General features: G+C 40.4%; 1 protein-coding gene and 1 long non-coding RNA gene across 3 annotated transcripts; one reads left to right on the top strand and one right to left on the bottom strand.

Moving 5' to 3' along the window:
- Positions 1-258: 258 nt before the first annotated feature.
- On the bottom strand, positions 259-23,739 carry LOC111332826 (exocyst complex component 1). 2 transcript variants are annotated; one of them, XM_088734082.1, is made up of 25 exons: positions 23,582-23,739; positions 22,314-22,441; positions 20,859-20,954; positions 19,925-19,985; positions 18,349-18,408; positions 17,939-18,072; positions 17,724-17,849; positions 17,303-17,404; positions 14,712-14,844; positions 14,013-14,122; positions 13,556-13,702; positions 13,072-13,165; positions 12,024-12,262; positions 10,048-10,143; positions 6,427-6,515; positions 6,177-6,215; positions 5,518-5,559; positions 4,739-4,819; positions 4,307-4,442; positions 4,118-4,201; positions 3,722-3,875; positions 2,952-2,972; positions 2,396-2,520; positions 1,209-1,403; positions 259-779 (listed from the first exon to the last, which is right to left on the bottom strand). In XM_088734082.1, exons 1-25 carry the CDS (start codon positions 23,703-23,705, stop codon positions 627-629), a joined length of 2,769 nt encoding a protein of 922 aa, XP_088590208.1. In that variant the 5' UTR covers positions 23,706-23,739; the 3' UTR covers positions 259-626. The 2 variants fall into 2 exon arrangements, with proteins under 2 accessions (XP_088590208.1, XP_088590209.1); XM_088734083.1 differs by lacking the exon at positions 5,518-5,559.
- On the top strand, positions 14,869-16,643 carry LOC148724233 (uncharacterized). Its single transcript, XR_015991954.1, has 2 exons — positions 14,869-15,370; positions 15,498-16,643. It is a non-coding gene; the product is annotated as an uncharacterized LOC148724233 (long non-coding RNA).
- Positions 23,740-23,847: the final 108 nt, after the last annotated feature.

The following is a 23,847-nucleotide window of genomic DNA, read 5'->3' as shown; positions in this document are numbered from 1 at the left end:
TTTCTTAAGTAACGGTGCTATCGACAAAACACGGAAAGCCAAGGTTTTTTTTGAAGATAGTTTTAATTCATTATTGAATAGTTCTCAACAACAGCAAATGAATATATACAGGATCTTCTTTGCTCCTCCTTGATACATTGCCAGTCCTCGACAGTGAGTCCGTTATACACTCAAAACAAGGTGAAACTTCCGACAAAAATTGCTCATTTCTTTGTAAATATGAGAAATGAGCCATTGGGAATCAATATCGACAAATGATATGTTTTGAAATGCTTATATTAAAATAACAATTAAAAAAAACAGAACACAAAAAACGCCGAAATTAATTTACAATCGAGTGTTCACAAGTTTAGGCAAATGGCTCTTTCGATCAAAACTTTCACGCTTTACAACGTTGTTATTTAACATATAATCATCTTTTCATAATTCATAAATTCTTAACGTCTAATTTTAATTTCAATCTCTTTTAGCAAGTTACACCACGTTAATCAAGTGTATACGACGCTATCTCAATCCAATTGACTCGAAAAATTTAATTTAGCAATTTAATCGCCAATCGAAATAGATCAACGAAACTATCTACACATCTTATGCAGTGTTCTCTCATTGGATTGACTCTTCCAACTTCAGTGTGACTGGGCGATGTTTGAGAAAAATGACAGGATATCCTCGATGGTAACTTCTAGATTGATCTTAGATTCAGGGTAACACCGCTGAATAAGATCCTCAAAATGCTTGTATTGTTGGATGAATTCATCTTGCATGGAGTGCCACACAACCTGAAATGACAAGAGTGAAACATCAATCCTCAGCAATGCTTACTTGACATTTCCATCGAAGGTTTGTGGAAAGAATTTGTCTTTGTATCGGCCTTCATTTGATATTCATTCTCTTTTCACTTTAGCTTTACAGTGTTAAGCTACTTTTGGGAGATAGTTACTCATTCCAAGGGTCCTTAGGTAAAAACATAGACAGTTGTACACAAACAAAAAAAAAACAAAACAAAAAAACGCACCCTCCCACATTGGTTCGAGGTCTGGATCCGTCTGTTTGTAAAAGGAATCGAAATCGCTCGCTCGCACAAAAGAGCAAGATCCTCTTTAGTGTCAGCATACACTTGCAATTTGACCGTTTACAATGAAGCCTTACATACTCCAAATCAATTTTCTTTAAGTAGCTCTATAGAGGCAAGGCCTATATCAATTCACCTGAAGCAAGTTTTCTTCCTCACACAAATGTTTCTCGACTTTTTTGTACAAGTGTTCCAGTCCTCTTTTTATGTCCTTGGCTGGGTACTCCTTGATGTTTTTCCTTAATTCTTGTTTGCTGAATGCAAGCTGGTATCCGACTTCGTCTTCCTTCACCCCAGCAGCAATACATTCTTGTACACCCTCAAAAAAGATCTGTAACAAAATAATAAGAACTAAAAGTTTTTCCTTTTTTTTTTTTTGTAGTAAACAATCCCTCGGGCGGCTGAAGCGGAGCAATGTTCAATCGAGTATCCAAAGTAATGCAAGATAGTGTTAGTTTTTTATTCGCAAGTCAATGATTGGTCTACAAACTGGTGACACCCTCCCAACCCATTCGACGCCAAATTAAGATCAGTCGCGTTCCAACTACATTTACGTGAAACGTGAACGGCAAGAGTTACCACGTGACCTTATTTTCCCGCCATTTTTTGGCATTTGCCGGTTGCGCTTTGCCGTTTCTACGTGAAGGCAGCTTGTTTGACGTGTACCATGTACGTAAGATTTTCTTCACTTTTCATCTCACAGAGTAGAAGTTAATTACCGGTAAAAGGGAACCAAAGCTATTCCTTTAAAGTCGTACAAGGGTACCTTCAAATCCATCATGACATGAGTTCACACGAAGCTTAAGCAGCAAGGTTTGCGCTATTTTACGTGAGAAGTGAAAGGGCAAGCTGGCGTTTGCTGTTTCACGTAGACGCGGCTAAATCTCTCTAATTTATTGCCCTTGGCGCGCTTAAGGCTGTTCGTTCGATTGTACCTTGATATCTTCCATGGATCCTTGTAATATTTCCGTGCTGTAATTGGCGTTTGAGGATAACTGTTTGGTTTTACGAAACTCGATCGAAAAGTGCTCCCGCGTAGTTGGTAACGACAAATCAACCGCACACAAACATATCAAAAAGCTGACTTTTCTGGCGTAAGCTCCTCGCAGGAGTAAAAGGGAAGATTAGGTGAAGAGTTTATGTGGTCACATTCGAGAGCACTAAGAAGGGGCCGGGGTCAACAATAAGGAAGATAAACACGTAAAGCGGACGTCAATTGGACTGTACAGAAAATCAGTAAGTCCAGCGGCCTTAAATATTGTATCTTAAAAGGGCTTCTGGGAAATGAGGAAGGATCTACTCGGAATAGCTCTTCATTCTTACATTGATCTTTTCCATGGGTCTTCCAAGCATCTCTTTTACGTACAACTTCAGGGTGTCGTTATATTTCCTCTTGGTCTCTCTCTTTTCGTTCTCAAGGCAAAGTATCTTAAGACGCGTAAGAACCCCTGAAGTAATAGCGGTGGTCAGTCTTATCGATAGAATTGACATTATCCTAGCGTTTATTAATTAGCTAACAAAAGGGTGGAGGGTCAAATATTGCGTCAATAAGACTCTATTACCTGTCTTTTCATTATAACTAAGCAGGGATTTTAATAAGTATGTGTAATAGGACTACACACTGTCCAATTTGTAAAAAATTAGATGAAAAAATTCCCCTAACAGCCAATCACTTAGATCACTTGGTATTCTTATTTCACCAAACAAAGCTCAAGCCACGAGTGATCTGCTTTCACGGCAATTTAGTGTTGTATCACTTTAAGTTATACTCTTGCTTACAGTTTTGGTTCATTTCGCTAACAAGTGCTGTTGAGTCACAAAAATAGTCACACTAATTTGGAACCCATACAATTACCACAAAAAAATATAAAATACTTACTGAACAAACGATGATAGTTCTCTGAAGGAAAATAAATTAAAAAGAAATCAGTCGTAACATTAATATGTAGTTTAGTTTTATCAATTGAGTTGATAACGCAAATTGGCCGTCGTAAAGAGTTGCTAACTTGACATTTCGAGCGTGAACCCTACGTCATTCGGTCGAGACGTCTGCTTTAGAACTCATGACGGTGGCCAATTCACATTATCAACCCAGTTGATAAAACCAAACTATCTTGTTATACTCCCCCACCGACGCAGCACCACAGTTTCTTTGGAAACTTACCCACTTGTATCATTTGTCTCGTGACATAATAGTTACAAAAATTCCGTGACAGGGTACAAAGAGCTATGGGGCTGTTCATGCATGGACCAAAAATTATGAAACGGTATAAAACAAGCACGGTTGAAACACAAATAAACTGATGGTTTGGCTTGTAAGGGTGCTGAATTGCTGAGTTCATTCAACCACAGTGTTATGTGGAAAGTATCCAGTTATTAGGAACAGATGGTGCCAAGTGTAGGTAAAGGGGATAAAATTAGTAAATTTCTACAGATGAATACCTACGAAATTCTGAAAAAGTGCACAACAAGGGAGAAGCTCGCGTCTTTTTTCACCGGTGCCGCTCCCAATCACTCGCGCATAAATATCTGAGCGCCCATTATCGCAAGCCAAAACACTCATGTACCATCGAACCTTAGCCTCCCCTCCCCTCCCCTCACTCTCCGTCCGTACCTTTCCGTTCCCACATTTTCCTCCTTTAGGCTTACCCATCATGACCACCGCTCGAGGTGTCTTCTGATGTTCCTCAGCCATGCGCTCCACGTTAGCGCACACAACTCGAATAAGGCTGTGATAAGCTTTGTCAAGGTCATTGCGGCGTTCAGAGTTCTTGAACACGCTCTCTGAAATGCATGCAAATTCCTTGAAGGAAGTAGAAACAAAACAGAAAAGTCAACCGTTAACCCTTCAGTATGCATATTCTCCATACTGTTCTCTATACATTTCCTAGGGTGCTGACAAGGAGAATTTGTTTAACAATCTAGAGATTCTTTGGTTGGTGATTATTTCCTTTATTCTCGTGACCTTAATGTGTGATTCAGGGGTGATATTGTAAAAACATTAGAGGCTAAGTCACTTTCAGGAATTAACGCGTTGAAACTTACTTCAAACTTAGTCACAAATGGCAAAATTCCACACTTCTTCGTCTTCTGAATCTTCATTTCCTCGATTTGTTTCTTTAGGTTGGCCTGTAAGAGAAAAATGATGAGTATAAAATTGTTATAGGAATGGCAATGCAGTTACCTCACGTCTATCGTTGCACAACAAAAAAAAGTTTCAGATTCTTCACTTACTATAAACTTGTCAAAGAGCCTCTTCACAGAGATAAGGCAGTTTCCAAGCTGCTGGCTGAGGTAGGACACTGGTGAACCAGACAACTGGGTGGTGATCACAAAATGACCGATCTTGACCAACATATACATGGTGTTACTGAAATACAACCAAAATGAACAAAGCTGATAATAGGTACTTATCGATTGAGGGGTGGGGTGGGGTGGGGGGTGTTGTGAGGAGGGAGGTATGCTGAGGAGCTAACTGGGGGAAGGGGAAAATATTTGTCTCGTGGTCATGACGTTCAGACATTACCTAAGTCATGATCGAGACCGCCGCCAGAGTTTCAATCACGTTTCTTGGTAACTAAAATCTATATTAAATATTGCCTCTGGACTCTATCTATTGGTTGAAATTGAATATGGACAAAAACCCTTTTTCCTCTGTACACATACAAAGGATCAAGTCTATCCGCAAAGTGGATGTAGCTGTGTAACTCGGTTTCCAAGACGTTGAACAATCCTTGCATGATCCTCCTGAAAAATACGCGAAAGAGTGCATCGTTCAGAAAGATAACAAGCTAATATTTTAGTAGAGCTCTTTCACACGCCTAATCAACCGTTTTTTCTTTTCTCGAACAAGAGCAAAAGAAAGCTACGACCTTGCAAGTCCCGCGTGCGCAAAAGCCAATACCATTATTAAATTCACAAAGAGTTCAGCGCGCGCGGTGTTCTGGGAAGATATCTCATCAAACACAAAGGGTACCCCTCTACACCGTTTCAGTGTTTGTGCAATGCCATAGGTGGAAATTTTCGTAGAAGTGTCTTCAGCTGTGGATGTTCACATTGTAGGTCTAATATGTTGTTTTCAGTCTAAGTATCAACATTCGATGAAACTGTGAAAGAGCTCCTAGAAACATCAATATTAACGTGCTTAAAAGTGCAAATGTGGAGGAGGTGCAGTTTACTTTAAAAGTAACTTACCGTGCTCTTACTTTGTGGTGAAAGTTACAAGGATTTATCCATTTACTTTTAACCCCATTTAGAGAAACCTTGCTATAGCCTTAAGCTTACGATTTAAAACACGCAATGTGCTTTTAACGATACAAAGTTTAGATTCCTAGACTTTAAAATTTACATTATATGCTCAAATTTATGCAAGCAAACCTCAAAAGCGATTTTACGATTTTACTTTATGCCTATCCAGAGTCCAGCTGTGTTAGTACTCAACATACTTCATATCTTCTCGGTTTTTATTCATCCGCTGTTTTCTTTTTCTGGAGAAGTAACAGTTACATGACAAATTAAACTAGATTTTTCCTAATTCTTTTATTACGAGGAGAAAACAAACACATCAGAAGAAATAAACTGTTTACACTTGTGGCCTTGCGCTCCATCGATAACATCTACTTTAAAGATTATTCAAAGGCAAAAAGAAGTTTTACCCATGCATCACACATGAATACTTGCTGGAGGAATGATACGAAATGATATATGTCTATAAAAAACAAATTTCTTTCTTTTTACTCTTTCTTGTGGGGTGAATGGGGATTATTAAAAATAGACGAGGGACATTGTTTAATGTTGACAAATCATCGCCCATAAACATAATCATTTAAAAAGAGAGAAAGCGAAAATAGAACAGAAGGCTGAGTTATATGAAGATGAGAGAGTGAAGCCGTGAGTGGCTGGAGGGAGCGGCTTGAAATTGAAAAACAAAGATTGAAAAACCAAATTTCCCTAACTTATTTGCCTGCATTCTTGCGTCAGTCTTGAACAATCTCGTGCAATGTTCTATGGTATTTATATAGTTTCACAATACCTAAGGCATGCAAATATGCGGGGTTCCCATATAACCAATGAGACTTTCAACGTAGTATTACGAAACGGTTACCTGACTTCCTCGTTTAGCGGTATTCGCTCCTTTACATCCCTAAAATGAAAAAAGAAACATCGCATTTCTTATCTTTTGCCCTGATTCGAGGATTAAAATATTCAAGGTTGAATATTTTTACATAATTGAGATATCAAATTACAGGTACTGATATTCAAACATTTTTCTTGTCCTACCCTGTTTCAGATCTTCCAGGTATTCAGTTAAATAATCAGCGGCGTTACCTCCCTATCATACCTGTCATACTTACGTAGAATCTATAGATTTAATTGGCGATGCCTTGCTAAACATCGCACCATCAGGAGAGTCGATGTTTAAGACGCTTGGTGACTCTGAAGGCTGAAATATGAAAAAAAAAAAAAAAAAAACAGAAAAAACAAAAAAAACAAAAATGACCATGAATTGCTACGATGCGACAGTTTCTATCAGACACCAAGACCACTCAATCTCATACACATCCTGGTGTGAGAGATGCTGGCAGTTTTCCCGAGGAAAATAATTAAAAAAAAGAAACAAAGAGACAAGACTTTCTTTTGTAATTTGACTTCGTTTATTCGGCTTCTCTTTTATACTCGTTCACTCCCACTGGAAATGCCTTTTCCATTTTGGTTCCCAAGAGAAACTAGTGAAGCCACTAGAGGCCAAATCGCCAAAACTGCCACTAGTGGCCAAATGGCCAAAACTGCCACTAGTGGCCAAATGGCCAAAACTGCCACTAGTGGTCACATGGCCAAAACGGCCACTTGTGGCCACATGGCCAAAAAGGCCACTAGTGACCAACTGGGTAAAACAGCCTCTACTGGCCAAATGGCCAAAACTACCACTAGTGGCCAAATCGCCAAAACTGCCACTAGTGGCCAAATGGCCAAAACTGCCACTAGTGGCCAAATGGCCAAAACTGCCACTAGTGGCCAAATGGCCAAAACTGCCACTAGTGGTCACATGGCCAAAACGGCCACTTGTGGCCACATGGCCAAAAAGGCCACTAGTGACCAACTGGGTAAAACAGCCTCTACTGGCCAAATGGCCAAAACTACCACTAGTGGCCAAATCGCCAAAACTGCCACTAGTGGCCAAATGGCCAAAACTGCCGCTAGTGGCCAAATCGCCAAAACTGCCACTAGTGGCCAAATGGCCAAAACTGCCACTAGTGGTCATGGCCAAAACGGCCACTTATGGCCAAATGGCCAAAAAGGCCACTAGTGGCCAAATGGGTAAAACGGCCTCTACTGGCCAAATGGCCCAAACTGCCACTAGTGACCTTATGGCCAAAACAGCCACTTGTGCCCAAATGGCCAAAATGGCCACTTGTGGCCAAATGGATAAAACAGCCAGTAGTGGCCCAAATGGCCAAAAACGGCCAGTAGTGGCCAAATGGGCAAAACTGCCACTAGTGGCCAAATGGGTAAGACGGCTTCTAGTGGCCAAATGGATAAACAAGCCACTAGTGGCCAAATGGGTAAAACGGCTACTTGTGACCAAATGGCTAAAACTGCCACTAGTGGCCAAATGGCCAAGACTGCCACTTGTGGCAACATGGCCAAAACTGCCACTAGTGGCCAAATGACCAAGACTGCCACTTGTGGCCACATGGCCAAAACTGCCACTAGTGGCCAAATGGCGAAAACGGCCGTTAGTGGCCAAATAACGAAAACTTCCACTAGTGGCAACATGGCTAAAACCGCCACTTGTGGTTAAATGGCTAAAACTGCCACTAGTGGCCACATGGGCAAAACTGCCACTAGTGGCCACATGGGCAAAACTGTCACTAGTGGCCACATGGCGAAAACGGCCACTTGTGGCCAAAAGGCCAAACTGGCTACTAGCCGCTAAATGGATGAAACGGCCACTAGTAGTCACATGGCCAAACCTGCCACTAGTGGCCATATGGCCAAAACGGCCATTAGTGGCCAAATGGATAAAACGGCCACTAGTGGCGAAATGGCCTAAACTGCCACTAGTGGCCAAACGGGCAAAACTGCCACTTGTGGCTATATGTCCAAAACAGCCACTAGTGGCCACATGGCCAAAACGGCCAGTAGTAGCCAAATGGGCAAAACTGCCACTAGTGGCCAAATGGCCACAACTGCCACTAGTTGTCAAATGGTTAAAACTGCCACTAGTGGCCACATGGCCAGAATAGTCAGTTGTGGCCAAATGGCTAGAACAGCCACCAGTGGCCAATGGGTAAAACAGCCAGCAGTGGTGAAATGACCAAAAACGGCCACTAGTGGCGAAATGGCCAAAAACGGCCACTAGTGGCCAAATGGCCAAACACTGCCACTACTGGCCAAATGGCCAAACTGCCACTAGTGGCCACTTGTGGCCAAGTGGTCAAAACTTCCACCAGTGGCCAAGTGGTCAAAACTTCCACTAGTGGCCAAATGGCTAAAAGTGCAATTAGTGGCCACATAGCTAAAACGGCTACTTGTGGCCAAATGGCCAAAATGGCCACTAGTGGCCGAATGGGTAAAATGGTCATTAGTGGCCTAATGGCAAAAACGGCCACTAGAAGCTTAATGGCTAAAACGGCGACTTGTGGCCAAATGGCCAAAAAGGCCACTAGTGGCTGAATGGGTAAAACAGCCAGCAGTGGTGAAATGGCCCAAAACGGCCACTAGTGGCCAATTGGCCAAAAGGGCCACCAGCGGCCAAATGGCCAAAAACTGCCACAAGTGGCCAGATGGCCAAAACTGCCACTAGTGGCCACTTATGGCCAAGTGGTCAAAACTTCCAACTAGTAGCCAAATGGCTGAAACTGCAATAAGTGGCCACGTAGCTAAAACGGCTACTTGTGGCCAAATGGGTAAAACAGCCAGCAGTGGTGAAATGGCCAAAAACAGCCACTAGTGGCCAAATAGCCAAAAGGGCCACTACTGGCCAAATGGCTGAGACCTGCCACTACTGGCCAAATGGCCAAACCTGCCACGAGTGGCCATGTGGCCAAAACAGCCACTAGTGGCCACACGGCCAAAACAGCCACTAGTGGCCACACGGCCAAAACAGCCACTAGTGGCCACACGGCCAAAACAGCCACTAGTGGCCACACGGCCAAAACAGCCACTAGTGGCCACACGGCCAAAACAACCACTAGTGGCCACATGGCCAAAACTGCTACTAGTGGCCACATGGCCAAAACGGCCACTAGTGGCCAAATGGTAAAAACTGCCAGTATTGGGCACATGGCCAAAATGGCCACTTCTGGCCAAATGGCCAAAACAGCCTGTTGTGGCCAAATGGGTAAAATGGCCACTAGTGGCCAAATGGCAAAAACTGCCATTAGTGGTGAACTTGCCAAAACTGCCACTAGTGGCCACATGGTCAAAACTGCCAGTAGTGGCCAAATGGGCAAAACTGCCACTAGTGGCCACATGGGCAAAACTGCTAATGGCGAAAACGGCTACTAGAAAGCAAATGGGAAAAACGGCCACTTGATGCCAAATAAGCAAAACAGCCATTAGTGGGCAAATGGCCAAAATGGGCACCTGTGGCCCGATGGCCACAACGGCCACTAGTGGCCAAATGGCCAAAGGTGGCCAAAATGCAAAAGAGTCACTGGTGGTCAAATAAGGAAAACAGCCACTAGTGGTGAGTAGTGGTTGTTTTGGCCGTTTGGTCTTTGGTGGCCATTGTAGCATTCATTATATCAGGAAAAATGCAGTATGAATTATAGGTTTGAGAGCAATTAGAGCTTGTGTTCGATCTTGTGCAGTTATTCTATCTGTAACAAGAATATAAAGTCAAAGAAAAGCCAAGAGGTAGTGACAAAGCATACTTAAAAGTGAAATTCAAACTTTACATGAAGTGTTTGCTGTACTTATTTACAACAGGAAATGTTGTTAAATCCGATGTAAATTTTTATCATACACACCTCTGGCTCCTCCAAAGAAAAATCGAAGAACTTTTGTACAAATTCCTGTTCGGCTGTACATACTGGTTCGAGCTCCAACAACAGAACATCAAAAACCTGATTTTACAACCACAACAACTGTCGGTACATTAATAAGTTGAGGCGCTGCAATCTCAGCTCAGTAACAAAATGACATTTCTTATATGAACAGAAAACAAACTTTGTTGCATTATCTGGTCCAGCCCCATCCTCGGAGACCCAGGGGCTGTCGGTCGATTTCAAGTTAGGGCATGAAGAGCCCCTGGGGACATTGTCTTACAAGACTAGTTCCAAACGGTCGCAGTCGTTCTGCCATCTGATTGGAGCCAGAAAATCTTTGTGTTTTTCTGCCCAATCAGAGTGAAGTGTGCTTTAGAGTCCTTTATTGTGTTTTAACACGGACATATATTAGTAGCTCAGTTGCTCGCTGTGTTTGTTTGGACCGTGCGACGGAGATTTGCTTGAGGTGAAAAGTTTCAGTCTCAGCACACAATGTAAGAGAAATCGATCAGATTGTCCGCGAAAATCTTACCGGAAATTATAGTGAATACTTTCGCAGGTATCACTAGAGAACGTGTTTTAAAGTTTGCGAGGTTTGTATGCAACACGATGGTTGCAGTCATTAATATGTCGCTTTAAACGTTAAACGAGATTTAAGCTTAAATCTTTCTAGATTTGTTGCATAATTTGCTGTGACTGAAACTTTGCTAATCCCGTGAAGTTATTTCGTCGCACGGGCCACGCGCTTTCGCCTACGTAGCTTTCTGCTTTCTGTGCGCGCCAAAATCTAATCTTAGTAGTAAAGTCGTTCACAATACGGCCAAGGTTGAAGAGAACGTTAAGTTCGTGGACGACCTCCAGCAAGTGCTAAGAGAGAGCTTAGCTGTGTTTCCGGTTAGCTAATTAAAATCTGAACAAAAACTTATTAACGAGAACATCGTGGGAAAGAGAGATGTTTTCGGGCAGTTACCGAAGGGGTTTAGAAAGAGTTCAATCTTTCAACTGCTGTCTAGAGTATTGAAATTCTTGAGCTAGAAAGGCCACGGATTCTCTTCTAGTCCCTTGGTCATTGTCATTTCACCTCTTCTGTCGATTGTTGAAGACCAAGTTAAATACCTTTGATCATTGAGAATCGATCCGATGCTGTTCTCAATGGGAAAAACAAAACCAAAGACCAAGAAATATTGGATGGAAAGGGCGGGTTTGCTTTATTGTAAATGTCAGCTTAGTAGTACAGGGTCATCTACCCATATCTAATAAGCAAAAGTTTCCACGCTTAGCTTTTCTTTTTTTTCAAGCGAAGATGAGATTTGATTTTGGCACGCACAGAAAGTTGCGCAAGTACCAGTTGCTCGACATACCTGCGTGGCCCGTGCGACGAAATAACTTCACGGGATTAGCAAAGTTTCAGTCACAGCAAATTATGCAACAAATCTAGAAAGATTTAAGCTTAAATCTCGTTTAACGTTTAAAGCGACACGTCAATGACTGCAACCATCGTGTTGTATACAAACCTCGCAAACTTCAAAACACGTTCTCTAGTGATACCTGCGAAAGTATTCACTATAATTTCCGGTAAGATTTTCGCGGACAATCTGATCGATTTCTCTTACATTGTGTGCTGAGACTGAAACTTTTCACCTCAACCGAATCTCCGTCGCACGGTCCAAACAAACATAGTGAGCAACTGAGCTACTAGTATACGTCCGTGTTAAAACACACGAAAGGACTCTAAAACACACTTCACTCTGATTGGGCAGAAAAACACAAAGATTTTCTAGCACCAATCAGATGGCAGAACGACTGCGACCGTTTGGAACTAGTCTTGTAAGACAATGTCCCCAGGGGCTCTTCATGCCTTAACTTGAAATCGACCGACAGCCCCTGGGTCTCCGAGGATGGTCCAGCCCTAAGGGTGAGTCTATCTGAAACGACCTGAATACAAGTTTTCAACAAACCCTTTCAAACTTTCCTCTGCCCTCCTGCAGCTGATCAGAAGAATCCACTGAGCTCATGGATCCCGATCTGGACCTCGTATCTGAGCCCAAAGAACCAATAGAATCCGTGTCTTTCCTGTCCAATGCTTTTTCAGTTTTTCTGAAAGAGCCTGTCTTAATGCCACGAGGACTGGGGCGAGGGCTCATTTTTGGGTCATTGATGCCTGTCGCGGACCCTGTCATCTTGAAGGCAGCGTAGGCTGTATAAAGAAGAGTCCCTATCAATTCATGCTTCAAATCACACAGTGCAAAATAACATTCACATCCATTAGCTACTTACCACTAACCTTTTTATTCCCATGGGTAATCAAGACAGAATTTCTCACAATATTAATACAACATCAAGTGAATGAGTGAGGAGAACCACAAAAAACATCAATTGGGTGATTATTAGTCGATTCCATACCGACTCATTCTCTGAACAAACATCGTTAAAACTGTATGGCAGACATTATGGAGAATTACTAATGAGATCTTTGAGTGAAAGAGTGCAAGGAGTAGAGAAGTCCTTGTTTCTATTCCCTTTATCTTTTTCAGAAACCTTCCCCTTTCTTGCGAATCTACCACCATTTCCTTTCACCAAACTGGTAGGAACCGAAAAAACCTCTTTTCCTTGCAGTCTCTTCTTTTTCTTTATTTTGCTCTGGTTTTATTTCGCTCCCAAAAGCTACTATTCCTGCATTATGTCTACGAGAAAAATTTTGATGCATAAAAATGATCCACAATTCGGCAACAAAACTCCTTTAATGACAAGCTTGTAAAGGTAACCATATGAACTTGTTTGAAATGATTTCCTAATGTGTGTCGAAATTGGTAATGCGAAGACAGACAAAAAAATAGCCATAGGCAGAAAAAAAATAGCTATGAATATTGCAGACTAAAATAAAGTTCATTCTACGAGACTCTGACTAATTCACTCATTAGACTACTTCAAATATACCCTACCCCCAGTCAACAAAAACCATATGACAATCCCTCAAGAAGATGAATAAAACAATTACCCACTTACGTCGGACACCTTTCGTCATAGTCCTTTGTTTAACAGCCTCAAAGAAGTCCCTCAGTTCCCTCTCATACACTCTGCTGAGGGATTGTGTATATGCCTGAAAAGGTGGAAAATGGTGTTCATGCAACAAGTTTACCATCACTTTTAAATACATTTTTTAAAGCAGACAGGTGCGACATTTGAGGTTTATTAAAACCTGTAACTAAACGGGAAAAAACTACATAAAAATTTCTGATAACTATTCTTTTAATCTTCGAATGACTGAAAAAAACAAATCGGTGATGGTAATGCACAGAGGCATTTCATTAAGACTGCGTGGAAAGCATACGAAAAATAAGTTGAATATGCTTTAAATATCGTGTGGGGATGAGTCTGAAAAATGAAGGGTGATGGAAAGTTGTGTAGTGTACTGGGGATGAGCCTGACAAATGGAGTGTAATGAAATATGTAAAGGACAAACAAAATGATAGAGTGAAATGTAACAAACCTGACAAAGCTCCAGGAACACAGTCTGATCGACTTCTTTAAGCCACTTCATCAACTCAGAGAATGGGGCGAGGTCATTATGACAAGTCAAATGTTTAGGGATACACAGCTCACTGGAATGTTGAACCAGAGTCTCTAGATCTATACCCTGGTAAGAACAACGTGACAGAAATAAACCTCCTTAAAAATGCAAAGGTTACGGAAAAAATACCATGTCACCACGGCGGAACACTCAATCTTCCTCTGCGTAATACTAAAGCAAGATTTTGAATGTGTGAGATTACAAAATTGTGTCACAAATCAAGTTGTCATTTTAACATTCATATAGGGAAAATCCTTTGCTGCCACCGAACACATAGTACAAAATAATACATCTCTTTCGTTGGTGACCAACTATGTGGCCGCCCTATACTACTGACATCCTGTTAGAGCCGCCAGTAGTCAACTGGCAAACTTACATGGCGTGTAAAGATTTCCATGAGATGAAACTTTAGACGCTGAGCAAAATCACTGCTCAGCTGCCAAAATTTTTCTCGCTGTTCCTTGACAGCTCTCATTTCAGTCAAACCTGAAAATTAAACACCCACAACCTTGACATCATCATATTTAGGGCACTTTTCAATCAAGATAATGTAGAGAAATCAAATGTCCAAAGTTATCACAAAAGAGAGAAGTTGCAGTCTATAAACAAAATCAGTGAAAATGGAAAGCAAATACAGGTTGTATATACAGTTGTACTGTTAGAGCTACAACAATCTGGAAGCAGACGGAATTTGCCTGTGGTTAGTGACAGGGACACTGAACAATTGGACTTATACTTAAAAGTTCTCAGACATGAAGTTGATATTTAATGCCTTTTCTGTATAAAACACAGTATAAAACGCTTCCTATCGGGACAGTGTTGTAAAACCAAAATTAAAGAAATTTCAACAGCCAATTAGCCCCAAAGTTAAGATCAGAATGAAGCAATGAAAACTTGAAGTAAAAAGAATTACATTACTTAAAGCATGGGACAACGCATGCAACTTAAGAGAGACACAGTTTGAGTTTTGCATCTGATTGGTTAAGAAGTGGGCACAAGTTTCCTTGAACAATCACGAAGGGAAGTAGAGTAAAACCAATACAATCTTGGATTTCTCTTAAGTAACTGCTACTACCTGGACTGAGATCAGCTTGCAGGGCATTAAGCACGACAAACGCAGCATGGGTGCACTCTGTCAGTCCCATTCCTTTGGAAAGGTCAGCTTCTTGAAGAGCTACGATATTGCGCTCAGGGACATCCAGTGTAACCTGAAATGGTGTGAAAAAATGGTAGTAGATACTATGTTTCTTTGAACCTGGTCAAAGGAAAATATTGAATAGAAGTTTACATGACCTTCCTAACAGTCTTTTAATGATCATTTCTTTATGTTTATCTCATTATCTTTTTTAATCGTTGTCTCTCATGATCAATTGGTCAGCAAGCCACTTGATAACTGTGCAGTCAAGTCAACCAGTCAGTAAGTCAGTCAGTCAGCCAGCTAGCCCATCACTCAGACAGCCTGCCATTTGGTCAGTCTGTCAGCTTTAGACAGTCAGAGAGCATAGTTAGTAGAGGGGACTGGTTAGGAAACGCGGCAAACTTCAAAGGGCCGGCCTATTGTCTGTCCTCTGAGCTTCGCTTGAACATCACGTGACCAATGACCCTGCACAGAACCAAAACAACATGGAGGACATGAACGACTTATTTTTCTTCGGCGACGATTTTGATGCCATATTGGAAACTTTGGAAAACGAGGAAGAATTACAAGAGCACTTTGTCGAAGCAGCTGACTCTGTACGTCTTTCAGAAGCCTTTAAAACGTTATTTTCGCCCAAAAACTTTGTAGTTATTGATGCCCTTAGCAATGGCATCGGTCGTAGTACAACAACATTTTTTTTACTGAAAGTCTTTCGATTTTTAGGTTCAATATGAAGAGGGAATTGTTTGCGAGTTGTGCCAAAAGAAATGCAAGACTAAGGCTGGATTAAAAAGACAAGACAATAAAGCATAAGGAGGAACAAGCGCTGGGAAATCAACCGACTCAAGAAGCCAAATTCACTGCTGAAGACTTCGAAGCGTTATCAATGAAAGCACGAGATAAAAAAATTGAAAGAAAATCTACCCTCAAAGCGTAAAAGAAGAGCTACGAAGATATACGATTGCCTGGGATGAAGAAAATATGAACTTCTCAGAAGTAGAATCCATGTATATGCATTTGGTTAAAACTGGAAATGCAGAACAATTCTACTCGAAGTACTATTCAAGAATAGGCCTCAATTCAACAAAGATTTTTGTGGGGTTGTCAAGTAATGCGGCAACATTGCTTAGTACCAAAGTGGCTGATTGTTTGATAGCTCACAGCAAACAGAAAGATGAATCACCAAATCCCAATATCCCTACTAAACTATGTAATAGAGAAATGGCACGGTTACAATACATTGGAGGATATGTACTGCACAAGCTTTATAGCAAGGTGAACAATGTATATAATCCCACAGCACATACTGAACAAACAGCCTCAATACTGAAAGCTGGCAAAGCAGAAGTTTTGCATGTTGCAGGGAGTCAAAAACTAATTTCATCTTTAAACCGAGGTGGACTTTGGGTTATTTCTAAACAAGCTCAAACAATTTTTAAGAGAATAGAACATAATTTTAGGATTCTGACCTCAGGAAGTCTCCAGCTGAAGATTGACAATGTTAAGATAGAATCCAAATCAGCTTGTGATGTTCAATTGGTCTAAGCATATAACACCATGTTGTTGGACTCAGACACAGTGGTAGATAACAGCATTGCAAAAGATGTTTTGGACAGCATTATTCATTTATATGTTACTGTACGGTGCTTTTCACTGGCCAAAGATGTTATACAGAAACACAAAATTCAATGTAAACAAATGAAGACAAAAACACTACGAAAGGAAATTTGTAGAGCCAGCAAAGAACAAGAAAGGCAGATATAGTTAGAATTAAGAACCTGCCACAATTTGTCAATAAGTAATTTATTACAAAAGATTAATTTGGTAGCTACAACCTGCAACATATTAAATATTACTCATTAATGATTATTTTATAGACAAAATGAGTATAAAGGCTATATGGTTAAAGTATCTAACATAGAGTAACTTATTTATTTTCAGCCAGTCTTCTCGCCAATTCTTGTATTCTGCGTTTCGTGGCGCCGGTAACTTCCAGATTCCAATTCCTTTACTTCTCCTACACGTTCCACAGCCAAATACTGAAAAATTTTCACCTGGCATTATGTCCACTGACTTGATTAATGTTCTTAGCTATACTTTGAAGGTAAGATGTCGCTCGATCACGGAGAAAATCCAAAAACTTAAACGCTACGTGACTGTCGAAACAAGCCCGCGGCACCATTTTGGATTTATGTGTGCAGGGTCATTGTCACGTGACCGCGATAAAATCGAACAATAACCTAGCCGACTGAAGTTTGCCACGTTTCCTAACCAGTCTCCTCTACTAACTATGCAGAGAGCAAACCAGACAGTTAGTCCACCTGGCTGTATGTTGGTCATTTCATACAGCCTGACAATCTTACTATCCGACTACCTGCTTCCTTATCAGTCCATTTGTGTTGACTACTTCTGTCTGCAACTAATTTTTCAGTTTTATTTTTGTGTCATTATAACAATTGAAGATTGTCATCATTAAGAACTCAGTCTGCAATGTACTTGAAAACTTAAATGTAGCTAAGCATACTGACCACTAGCGATTCCACCTCCTCCAAAAGCTTTTTACGATTCCTGCTCTCTGTTACCATATGTTTATCTTTGTCCTCCATTTGTTCCATCTGAGCTCGCACTTCCTGAGTTTTCAAATACCACAATAAAAACAGAATCAAGCAGACCATTCAAAATAATTCAAGGAACAGTTCAAAGTTAGAGTTGGAACCATATAAACATGGACAGAACCATCCAAAATTTACTGGAATGGTTGGACATTGGCAGGTGCTGTCCAAAATCTAAAGGAACCATTTGAAATCAGAATGATCTGTTCACAAAAAGTCGTAATCATCGGAAATCAGACCTAACCATGTAAAAATTACATAGGTCTGCCTGGAATTAGATGTAACATTTTGAAATCAGATAGATCCAGACAGAATTAGACACAATCAGACTACTTACTCTAAGACGGTCATCATATCCTGTAAGTCGTTTATCCAAGTGGTCAAGCTCATTCAAGGCATCATTCAACAGCTGCATTAGTGATTCCACTTGAGGCTCAGCATCCATGATAGAATGGATATTGGCCTGGAAAGAGAAAGAAAGCAAAGATGTTGGAAAAAGTAACTACCAACCTTTCAGGTGATCAGTTTAATAGATCAAATAGTACACTTTACCCCATCCAAAACAGACAAGTCCTTGGAGAGTTGTTCAGTGAATGCTTCAATATTGCTGATGGCACCCTCAGTTTGTGATATCATGTGCTCCAAGTCGTTCTCCTCCCGCTGTGTCAGTTCTTGGTAATCTTCACCTAACAAATTTGTAATGCATTTAAACCAACTATTGCATTTTAAAATTTGTACAGTTAAGAAAACAGACAATAATGGATTCACTGGTTACAACAAGAAGACCAGCCATCAACAAGTTCTCCTTTTGTCTCATAATTTTGTTGTTTTGTCATCTTCTTGTCCACATGTATCCACACATTGGATAACACTGTGACATGCATAATACTTTCCAGCTATGATCTCATACTCTCTGACTGGAAGGAAAAGTCTTCTTAGCCTTGGTAGTCTTGTCTACCAACCTTCAGCTCCCTCTTCTGTGTGTTGTTGAACTCGGCTACTCTCAACTCCATGGATAGAGCCTAAACGAATGAAACTAAATTCATAAATGTACTCTCCTTTACTGATGACTTGCTTGTCACACAGTTACTGGTAAAATAAAAATAGAAACGTCACGAATAATCAAAATATCAGTTTATGAGATCACAGGGGGCCCATACAATCTGTTTGTGTAGCCGACTGTTGTTTTATAGTAAACGTACCAGTTTTACCGTTTGCCTCACCTATAGTGATATATTGCTGACTATGTACAGAAATCATTGATAAATAAACGTTGAATTACTTTACCTGTGGCGTATAGTCGTCCTTTTGCCTCAAAAATGATTTTTTTTTTAGCTATTTTGAATAAGTCTGAGTTCGTCGTCGTTAATGTAATGCATAAAAGAAAGACAAGGGTGGAAGCCTTGTTTTGAAAGGGTTCAAGCACGCGAGTGATTCCCCCCCCCCCCGAAAATCGCATCGCTTCGCTTTCAAACTTTGCAGCATTAAGGCCAAAAGATGCACGATTCTCCTCCTACCTTCCAATCGAAAATCCATCCAAATGGACCGGAGCTAGCCCTCGCAGAAAATCAAAATCCCACAGTATTTGAGCGCCTGGAATGCGTAGCAAGATTCTCATGTGCCAGCCAGAAACCGTCATGTCTGATTAACCACTTAAAATAACGTCGTCCAATTCAAAATAACATCATCCAATCAGAAAAGGGCAATCAGCGTGACGGTTTCTGGCTGGCACATGAGAATCTTGCTACGCATTCCAGGCACTCAAACACTGTGGGATTTTGATTTTCTTCGAGGGCTAGCTCCGGTCCGTTTGGATGGATTTTCGATTGGAAGGTTCGAGGAGAATTGTGCATCTTTTGACCTTAATGCTGTGAAGTTTGAAAGTGGAGCATTGCGATATTTGGGAGAAAATCGCTCAGGCACTTGAACCCTTTCAAAACAAGGCTTCCACCCTTGTCTTTCTTCTATTCATTACATTAACAACGAACTCAGACTTATTCAAAATAGCTAAAAAAAATATTTTTGAGGCAAAGGACGACTATACGCCACAGGTAAAGTGATTCAACGTTTATTTATCAATGATTTATATACATAGTCAGCAATATATCACTTTAGGTGAGACAAACGATAAATCTGGTACAATTACCATAAAACAACAGTTGGCTACACAAACAGATTGTATGGGCCCCCTGTGATGAGATCTTCCAACAGAACATTAGAGAAACAAGATAATATGGTTTAAAGAGAAAAGCATAACACTACTACTATTTCAAAGTTGACAAAACTGCAACGTTCCAGGAGTAAAGACAAAAAGCTTTTAAGGCAAATAAAAAAGGGTGCAATGCATAATTATATGAACACTGGTGCCATAGTTTCTAAACATAACCTCTGGGCTGAAAACATACTTTCACATTATTGATCCAAATCAAAATATCGCATCAAAGTATCAAAAGTATCAACTCTCTTAGAAATAAGAAATCTATTTTCAACATTATACAAAAACTAACAAGTATATTTGACATGGATAGTTCATTTCACCTTCAATAGTACTGACATTGGTGAAGTTTGGTTTCCTCTGATTTCCATATCTCTCAGCAACCTATAAATTAAATATCTAATGCAGTCATTCATAAGCTGATTTTCAAGATGCCACTGAGATGTTTAATGATGGACAGCAAAACTTCCTGCCTGTCACTGACTATCTCAAGCCCAATCATTCAACCTCTAAATACTACTGAGAAGATGTTTAATAATGGACAGCAAAACTTCCTGCCTGTCACTGACTATCTCAAGCCCAATCATTCAACCTCTAAATACCACTGAGACGTTTAATGATGCACAGCAAAACTTCCTGCCTGTCACTGACTATCTCAAGCCCAATCATTCAACCTCTAAATACCACTGAGACGTTTAATGATGCACAGCAAAACTTCCTGCCTGTCACTGACTATCTCAAGCCCAATCATTCAACCTCTAAATACCACTGAGAAGATGTTTAATGATGGACAGCAAAACTTCCTGCCTGTCACTGTCTGACTATCTCAAGCCCAACCATTCAACCCCTAATAATGATAAGCATCTAATTTCTTCCAACAGTATCACCCCTGAATCAAACATTAAGGTCAGGAGAATACAAGAAATGATCACAAGCTAAGAAACCTCTTGATGGTTAGACAATTTCTCCTTGTAAGTACCAGAAGAAAGTTAGAGAGAACAGTAGGAAGAACATGGATACTGATGCTTGGGTGTAAAGGCTTCAAATAAATCCTACTCTTCCATAGTAAGTCTCCACTAACTTAAAAAAAAGGAATCAACAAGGAAAGGAAACTATTAATATTTTATCACCAAGGATACAAACTAGCTCATGATGCCATGATAGCCATAATAACAACAATGTTCTTTTCACTCTGACAATCAAAGAATAAAGACATGACTATTACTGTCAACTTTTAATTTAATCTACAGTCTTCACCTTCATTATTGCAGTGATAAAATTGGTTTTGTCTTGAATACTGCTTGCTACCCACTTGTAAGTCTTCTCAAAAAGAAGGTGAAATTCAGGGGTTTCCTGACCATAAGGATGAAAGTAAATATAAAATTATTTCTACAAATTTATAATTAACTAAAGTTTTAGTAAAATTGTTTGGAAGAAATTAGAAGTTTCTTTAAAAAAGGCATGAATGGGGTGCAGCACTTAAAATCTATAAGATTTAAAATGTCTGTTATGTACAGGGATGCAACAGACAAAAGATATGTGAAGGTGTAGTCTGATCGTTCAGGTGAGTGTAGTCCTGAGAAGGACTGTTGTCGGTGGTAGTGACTGACATTTCGACAACCTGTGTGGAAGTCATCATCAGAGTCAAGTGAATGATTGTTATCAGTAGAATGTTCTTATTCCAGTTCGTGTGAAATGATCGGTTGGTTTTGCCGTGATGTTATTGGCTGTAAGACTCGAGTGACATAAGCCGGTCATGATTGGTCTGTTTCGATCTGTCGGTAAAGTTAGGTTGTTCTTTTTCGGTCGTTTGTGATGTTTATGTCGGGAATGAGTCGTTTGCATGGAGCGGGTAGTTGTTGACATCTTTAGGGGAGTCTGTTCTAAGTTAGTAAATCAGCTTTCCAGAGTCAGTCGTTGAAAATAGTCAGTGCTGTAGGTTAGGCATTGCGCAGAGTCCCAGTCAATGTTGTGGTTGGTAAGTCGATGGTGTTCAGCAATGCGATTGGTGACATCAATCACATTGATGTCACAAATCAATGTGATTGGTGACATCAATGTGGTGTCACATTGGTGTCATCAATGTGGTGTCACGAGGGTGTCACCAATCACATTGCTGAACACCATCGACTTACCAACCACAACATTGACTGGGACTCTGCGCAATGCCTAACCTACAGCACTGACTATTTTCAACGACTGACTCTGGAAAGCTGGTTTACTAATTCAGAACAGACTCCCCTAAACAGATGTCAACAACTACCCGCTCCATACAAACGACTCATTCCCGACATAAACATCACAAACGACCAAAAAAGAACGATCTAACTTTATCGACAGATCGAAACAGACCAATCACGACCGACTTACATCACTTGAGTCTTACAGCCAATAACATCACGGCAAAACCAACCGATCATTTCACACGAACTGGAATAAGAACATTCTACTGAAAACAATCATTCACTTGACTCTGATGATGACTTCCGCACAGGTTGTCGAAACGTCAGTCACTACCACCGACAACAGTCCTTCTCAGGACTACACTCACCTGGACGATCAGGCTACACCTTCACATGTTACCCCCAGGTTCAAGCCATTTACTGCAAAAGATATGTTTACTTAATAAACTGAAAAATTTAAAATGAAATAAAATGAATGTATTATATTAAACACAATTTGGCAGTTAAAGGGTAAACTCCTTGTTCTTACATTAGTTTGATCCCTGCCATCCACAAGTTTTAGGTCCCTCAGTCTCCAGTGCATCCTCTTCTTGTAAGTATCTTTCTCTGTCTTTTTCACTTGGTAGAGGGACACAGTTTCAGGTCTCACATTTGTCACTGGGTAAACAATATTGACTCTTGTTACAAAGCTGGCAGAGCCAGTGAGTAATATGATACAAGCCCTGTGTTCTGATTAAGCCTGCAGAGGATTACTAGGTTTGATCCCACTCAAGAAAAAAAGTGCATGGAACTTCCAAATTTTGTAACTTTTGTATAATGTCGGCTATGAAGTCGAAAAAAGTGGCAGAAGACAGTCAAAATAAAGAAAACATAAACGACCCACATGAGTTTATTGCGCTAAAAACACAGTTGGCTTTCTTTCCCAGCTCTTGAAATAAACATGTCATTCTCGATTCTTATCAAAGCAAACTCTTTTTGCTATAATTATAATAAATCCTTTATTGACCAGGCTTGTTTGGTCAAGATGGCTGGATATTAGCCTTGTTCTTTTTTTTTTTTTTTTTGCATTTTTATGGACTTTGACTTTGTCCAAGTCTATAAAACCCCAAAAACAGAAATCAACCAATATCAACCATCTTGACCTCATGCTTGGTCAATAACTCATATATACAGACACGGTTACAAAATAATAGATGGTATTTATTTTTACCATTCCTATTAATTTGGATGCTAAAATTATACTTTAAAGTGAACGTTAGAATGCACTTTACTTTTTACAATCCTCAGAGTCTTCATTGCTATTTTAAGGAAGGGATGGACTGAAGCAAAACATGATTTGGGTTAGTTGGCTCTGCCCTTCAGCATAACTTTTCGCATCATGGTATACTATGCGTGGACTTCAAACCCTTAGCCCTCAAATTCAATTTTTTACAGCCTCTAATAATCACACTAACTCGATACTAGCTGATTCACGAAAAATTTATATTTTTTGCGCTGAAAAAACATTCACATATTCTAGCGTTGGGACAGTTAGTTTCATCTTCGGCATCTGTAGTTTTCAGAGTAATTAACTTCTTCAGTTTCGTGTGTGCTTTGTAATAATATAAGGAGCAACTGTACTTATACTTAATTTTCCAGCTTACAGAGACAATTTGCATCAAAGGTCGTAAACATAAAGCCTTTATCAACTCCAAAGGGAAAGACACAAGGTGTTGGGCAAGTTCATGGAGGATTTAGGCCTAACATTTGCGGAAATATCTTCAGCGTTATAAAAATTGGCTCGAGATAACTTCATACCAGCTAAACATAGGAAGCTTGCTTTCTTCTTTTTCCCCGCTTTAGTTACGCTAACAACTGCATATAGCCGCTCCTCAGTTGGTTTGAACAACTCCCTCTGTAAATTGTGCTTTATGGCCGCCATGTTTACACCATCAACACCTGGAACCAGTCTTCCGCGAACATAAAAATAATATTTATTTCCTGCTGCCGTATCAACCTCCCCTCCCACCCCCTCCACCTCCCGCCTGACAAATGACAGCCTCTGAACTCTCGCTAAGGCAAAA

This window comes from Stylophora pistillata, chromosome 9 (assembly GCF_964205215.1).
Source record: "Stylophora pistillata chromosome 9, jaStyPist1.2, whole genome shotgun sequence".
Taxonomy (NCBI): Eukaryota; Metazoa; Cnidaria; class Anthozoa; order Scleractinia; family Pocilloporidae; genus Stylophora; species Stylophora pistillata.
This window is presented reverse-complemented; position numbering and strand designations above follow the sequence as displayed.

Excerpts from the sequence above, each read along its gene's own strand:
- LOC111332826 (XM_088734082.1), bottom strand. The coding sequence starts at position 23,705 with ATGGCGGCCATAAAGCACAATTTACAGAGGGAGTTGTTCAAACCAACT. Across the intron at positions 18,409-19,924 it reads CAATGTCAGTACTATTGAAG|GCTCTATCCATGGAGTTGAG; the intron begins GTGAAATGAACT and ends TCATTCGTTTAG. Across the intron at positions 17,850-17,938 it reads ACTTGTCTGTTTTGGATGGG|GCCAATATCCATTCTATCAT; the intron begins GTAAAGTGTACT and ends TTCTCTTTCCAG.